Genomic DNA, 6,511 nt, shown 5'->3' on the forward strand with positions numbered 1-6,511 from the left:
TCTGCATGTTGTCAAAACCCTCTACATCATTCTCAAACGCTCTCTCCTTGGTAGCGTCTCCCTATACATCTGTCCTTCTCTCCTCAAGGAACTCTTTACCCCTTTGTCTTGTTTTTCTTTTCTTTTCTCTACATTTAATTTGACTTTTTCCTTTGATGTTTTAGCTTCCTCATCCTACATGACCTCCTTTTCCACTTTTCTATATTACTTTTCTTATCTTTCCTTTCTCATCTATAAATTCTTTCACTTCAGTGCCTATTATCACAGTTGTACATGTGTAATAATTTCACATTATGGCACAACAGTGGTGTGGGAAGCAATGTAGGAAAATTACATTTTGCAACCATTTAAGACCAAGAGATGTTAAAATACCTGCATAGATATGTGTGGAATATTTCATCCCCCAAATGAAAAATGTAGTATGCAGTATGCATGTCCAGTCTCGATGGCTTGAGCATTTAAATCCAAACACAATTCCAAATATTTGACATGTGATTTGATGTGTGTATCCAAATGTCTGGGGAGAAATGTGAATGGTTTTTAGTGGCTTTTCCACACTTTTCCCCCCCGCTTTCAAACTTGTGAAACCGCCAGCCGAGAAGGCTGCAGCTGTTGCCATGGTTGCAACGGTGAACATCTTATCATACAAATTGAAGTTATACATGCATACACACTGTGTTATTTTTTTTCATTATGTATCACTATACTGTTGTTGGAACAATGAAGTGAACAATGAAACAAATGTTAGCTAGCTAGCTAATAGCAGCGATTGTCATTTTTGGTGAGTCCAAAACGACCGCGTTCAAGTTGATATTCGATTTGACTCCCAATCCAACACGCTCTACTCAAGTAAGAACATAGTGTAGACAGTGCACTCCATGGAAGTATCCGAAATGAGACAGAGCATTTGCCAGATGTTACTGGTGAGGTTGTAATTACAGACACTTGAATTACTTCATAAAATGGTAGTTACTAACTGTCATTATGTATATAAAGCATTTATTCTATGCATGGCACATTTACACGTACGCTTTGCTTTTGCAGCAGACGCATATTTGTTATCTAAAATGCCCACTACAAAGCTAGCCTCGTCTTAGGATCCACTTCTGAGTAAAATGTAATAGAAAACATTGTTAAACTTGGAACTTTAAGCCTTTGAGGGGCACAGAGAGGTTGACAGGTCAATCCACCAAAATCCCCACTGGGTGACCAGAGCTTTTAAAAATGAAAAATGCCTCAGAGCCATTTGGAATAAATATGTGACTGAACTCCACGGCTGCAACCAAAATGCAAACACAAACCTTTCAAGGTGTGGTTTGTCATTTTCTTTTCCAAGCTAAATCCTCAACTAATAAAGAAACCACCATCCAGCCAGTCAAGTCAACAAACCATATCTCCCATTTGTTCGCCCTTACCTTGTTGTCAGAAAGCCCGGTGACTTGGTCGACAAACTCCTCCTGGATCATGAAGGCGGCCAGGTTGGCAGTGTAGGAGGCCAGGAAGATGACAGCGAAGAAGGCCCACACAGACACTATGAACTTACTGGTGGTGCCTTTCGGGTTTTGCACTGGCACAGAGTTGTTGAAGACCAGACCCCAAAGCAGCCACACGGCCTTGCCCATGGTGAAGGAAGGGCCGTGGGGGTCTGAGAGAGAGGACGGGGGAGAGAATGACAGATGGTTCAGACGACAATTAGGAGAAAGATAAGATGACATAAAAAAAAGAATACAAAATCTGGAAAAGATCTTAATATCTTGTGACGTGTGCTGTTAAGGCTGATGCTCACCTTTTCCCTGTGCCAAGTTTCTGTTAAAGCCCAGAGGACTGATGTACTCGAACATGAAAACAGCCATTGCAGTCACCAGTAGGAGCATCACAAACATCATCACCCACACTGATGCACTGAATGGCTCTGAGAGAGGGAGAAATAAGAGGAAAGGGATTAAGCATTAACACATGTTGGGTTAAATTTTTACATCATTTTTTTTTTTTCTGATTTTCACCCCCTTTCTGTCTTTCCATGAACTTAATGAATAAATCAATCACACACACACACACACTGGGGAAAGAACCACATGGATAACTAGCTGACTCCTGCATGTTCACAGACACACACACACACACACACTTGCATATACACAGGCACACCTCCTATTTGACAGTGTGAGGAGGTGTACAGTATAGGAAGCCCTGGTGTCAGCACTCCTGTCCTCCCTCTGAGCTCACAACACTACTGCAGAGATTAAACCCCGCTCTAATGTATGGGAGAGCACTCCCAGCACAGGGCTGTGCACTGTGTGTGTCCAAGTATATGTATGTGTGTGTGTGTGTGTGTGTGGGCTGGCAAGCAGCCATTATGGAGTTTTCCTGCTAAGCCCTTATAATTGCCACTTTCACAGCACTAACTGCATGCTGCATACATGTCAGTGTGCGTACCTGCGTGTGTGTTGGCATATGCATGTGTTTCTCTCTTCACTTTTATGCAGTCGTCCGTGCCGTCTTATATGTGAGTGCAGGAGCTTGTATGTTGATGCTGAAACGCTACGCATCAAGTGAACGTGGCTGAGCAGCCCTAACGGGGATATCCGTGGTCACTCAGGTTAATATCCTGTGGTTAAGTCCCTCTCAGGTAAGTGAGAGTCATTGTGGCAGGAAGCAGGAGTCGAACTAAATCCCTCTGATAAAAGAGCAAGTATTGACAGCTGTGTAACGGAACTGAATTGTGTTGTCATCTCTGTATCTTGGGGAACACACGCACACACCCAAAACAAATATCCTTCTGCACTCACACAGACCGCAGAAAGCAAACAAGACTCTCCTGAGTCCAACAACCCAGCCAACGGTTATTCTGTGACAGTTACCGAGGAAGGCTGACGGGGAGACGGTTCCGTTGCTACGGGAGACCATGACGCTGATCCCGGTTTCCACGAACGGGACGGAGAAATCGATGACCTCAGAACGCTCCTCATTGATCGTCAGAGATCCGACGGCCATGACGGCTTTCTTATAGACCACCTTTCAGGGGCGGAGGAGAGGGAGGAACAGGGGGATAAAGGGAGGGAGGACAGATGGATGGATGAATGGATGAGGAGGGTGAGTGATTAGGGATGGAGGAAGAGAGAGGAGTGAGGACAGGGAGAAGGGAGGAGATGGATGCGCAGAAGGAGGAGAGAGAAAAATGGTAGAAAAGCAAGGTTTAGGTTTAGGGAGGTAGAGCCGAAGGGGGGGGGTACAAGAAAAGAGGGAGAAGAAGAAAATTAACATTATATTTTTCAGGTATTCAGTGTGGTTTTTCACAATAAAGACAATCAAATGTAGCAAACCATCAACATAAGTTTGAAAGACACAACTGCCTGATGAAGCTACACTGCACTCATTACTGCGTTTGTTCAAATCCCTGTTCACTTTTTACCAACTTGCTACAGAGAGCAGGTAGACACACACAGGGAAACTGACACTGATTCTTACAAGTTAGCCGTTTAGTTATTTGCTTCAGTAGTCCACTAACTCCATGTAGTGTCGGCAGATTAATCTCTCATGATAGTAAAGTAAAAACTGAAACGAAAATAAAGGCAAAAAATAAACCCATGCACCAGAATGTGAATTTCACTGATTGCACATCGTTAAGGTTTTTAATCTCAGGTTGACTGTTAATCAATATAATCTACACGCAAGCGGGCGTCACCGCTAAATAAGATGAATGCCAGATGAACTTCATCTAAAGTGAATAAAGTCTGCCATAAAATATATGGACGGCTATAAAGTTTACGGTGTTAAAATGAACTCAGGGACTTTACCTTCAAGTTGAGTCGGGTAATTAAAGCTATGCAAAGGAGTTTTCTGCAGGAGTAGCTAAGATTTGTTTACTTTCTGAGCATTTACAGTTGGTGCAGAAGCCTCATAGAAGAAAATTAGTTCGTTTTTTTGGGGGGTTTTTTCACCCTGTGAAAGTTTTGCAAAGTCAACACTTAAAGCTTCTCTTGGAGCATAAGGAGCAAGAATATCCTTGGCTTGTATTTCTCATTTCAAATGTCCTACAAACTAAAAGTGAAGAGCGATCAATAAATCATTTTAGCATTCAGTATAACCGTTTTTTAATATGCTTCGTAAAAGAAACTCTGATGGAACTGGTTACATATACAGCAAGTTGTATGTGATTTATACCTGCTATTTATGATCAGCTTTGACTTTTATGATATGTATATACTCTGATATCTTTGCACACACATTTGGATGCCATCTGATTCTGACTGCTTTCTGACTCCATGGGTCGCTATTGACTGAGCACTGGTTTAGGTTGAATTAGTTGAATCACATACACACTCGCGCTCTTTCGCTCTCTCACACACACACACACACACACACACACACACGCACGCACGCACGCACGCACGCACGCACGCACGCAGACATGTTCGTCTTACCTCTCCCACCATCCCATTCCAGACATTGTTAATCTTCTTGCCATGCTTGCCATTGGTTACCAGGTACAGGTCATAGGTGAACTTTACATATTTGGCAATTTTCTTCAGAATATCGATGCAGAAGCCTTTGCAGCACTTCTTGATGTACGTCCCACCAGCCTCTGTTGTGTTGCTGCAGAAACACAAACAAGACACACACAGACACCTCATTAGGCGATGACTTTGAACAGCTGCTGCTTCAAACCATGCAGCATCATTGGTTAAAATTCTGTCGCAGAAGATGTGTGAAAATGGCAGGGAACAGAACATTTCATACAGTCCACATTAAACATACAGTGTGTGGGCTGAATATTAGACGTACCAGCTCTTTGCATGAAAAAAAACTGACCATGTAAATCCATGTTTTAATTTTATATTTATCTTGATGAAGTTTGTGCAACTTCAGATATGTCAACTATCTTCCCTTTGGATTAAAAACAAACAAAACACGATTTGCCTCTCTCTCCATCATACTTGTTAAATTTATGTGAATGCACCAATGAACAAATGTCACCCTGGGACTTTTTCACCTTTAAGTTGAAGTTGTTTTACTCTGAAATGACATCAGAAGACTTGAAAAAAATATGCTTCTTCTCTCCTTCTACCTCTCTGCGTCTCTAGAGAAGGGGTTTGTGACGGCACTGCATCTGCAAGCCTTGTACCATCTGTGTGTATGAATTCCAGAGCAGGAGAGTTCAGACAGTGTTCACGCGCACACACACGCACACAAGAGCGCACATCAACTTTCAGCCACCTGGGACTCTCATTTAACTTTTAGATGTGTGCTAATTAGGAGAAGATAGCCTCGCCCTTTAGTTTAACAACAACCTGGGCACAAACTTGATGGAAAGTGAGAAAAAAAAAACCCTCCACACATGCGGCTGTGACTCTGCAGTTACCTTCAGAGCAGAAACTCTGTCACTTTGAAGGAATTCTGGAGCACAGGAAAAAAAAAACATTAGCCGTTTTTGTTTTTTTTGTGGAATCTCCTCACTAGTCACCATCGATCTGTCAAATGAACGTCATCCCAAGTGGAATTTTTTCCTGTCTTAAAACTAGAAAGGAATTTTCTCTCAATGGTCTAATAGTTTCACACAAGACAGAAAAGGTTTATTTGATAAAAAAAAAAAAAGGAAAGAAAAGAAAAGAAAAGAAAAACCTGTCAGCAGTTGTGAATGACTTTTTTTTTTTTTTTTTTTTGTGAAATGTTGCGCAATCACCCAGGGTGATTTTCTACAGATGTAACCAAAGAGTATCTGTAGCAGCTGTTGGAGCTAATTTAAAATGAAATAAATAAGCTAATTGGCAAACATGCCATGTGTCAACAAAATCAGGCTAATTCATTACCATTATGGGTTGTGTTTCCTCATCAATCTAAAAGAAAGACTTTGAAAAATACTCCTCCTGTAATGCGACGTGTATTTGTTTAACCATTGTAGGTGCCCTATAGGCTTGTTGTTCACCATGTGCGACTTCAAAAAGCATTCAATAACTTCAGTGAACTGAAATTGAATCACACATAGAACAAAGAATCATGGCTGGCTTAAGCTTAATTGATCATATTTACCATTATATTAACAAAAACGTAGTCATGTCGCTGTAATGTAACTACATGATGACGTGGTGCAGGGAGGGGGGTTGTGCATGGGATCTGTGATATATAAAAATAGAAACAAAACAAAGACGAGTAAAGCAGCTCTCTGGCAGGTTCAGCTGGCAGGGCAGTGGCAGAGCAAGCATATAGGCCAGAGCTGTAATAGCTGCATTTATGAACACAGTGTACCCACTTAGGCAGACCATAGTACAGATCAGGCAGCGAGAGCATGTGATGTTATGGAGGGCTGTTTGTGAAGTTGCCAGGCCAACTTGATATAGAAACACTGCAGGGCCTGAGGGGTCTCCAGAGAGGGCAGTGTGGGTATATGTGTGATTGTGTGTGTGTGTGTGTGTGTGTGTGTGTGTGTGTGTGTGTGTTAGTGCGAGTATGGCTTGTTCTTAGGCCCAGCCTGGATGAGTGAATTTGTTGGTTCCGCATGCATGGATTGCCC

At 42.1% G+C, this 6,511-nt stretch overlaps 1 protein-coding gene across 1 annotated transcript in view; it reads right to left on the minus strand.

The window, feature by feature from the left end:
• The window catches only part of grin2aa (glutamate receptor, ionotropic, N-methyl D-aspartate 2A, a), a 132,667-nt gene that overhangs the window by 22,641 nt on the left and 103,515 nt on the right, over positions 1-6,511 (minus strand). Inside the window, exons 6-9 of the mRNA XM_023397133.2 lie at positions 4,425-4,596; positions 2,862-3,015; positions 1,787-1,912; positions 1,416-1,645 (exon numbers count right to left, since the gene is read on the minus strand). Of these exons, the coding sequence (XP_023252901.2) occupies positions 1,416-1,645; positions 1,787-1,912; positions 2,862-3,015; positions 4,425-4,596 (682 nt within the window). The remainder of the gene's footprint in view (positions 1-1,415; positions 1,646-1,786; positions 1,913-2,861; positions 3,016-4,424; positions 4,597-6,511) is intronic.

Source organism: Seriola lalandi, unplaced genomic scaffold (genome assembly GCF_002814215.2).
Source record: "Seriola lalandi dorsalis isolate HSWRI2012SDOR001 ecotype SW California unplaced genomic scaffold, Sedor1 jcf7180002054997, whole genome shotgun sequence".
NCBI classification, from domain to species: Eukaryota; Metazoa; Chordata; class Actinopteri; order Carangiformes; family Carangidae; genus Seriola; species Seriola lalandi.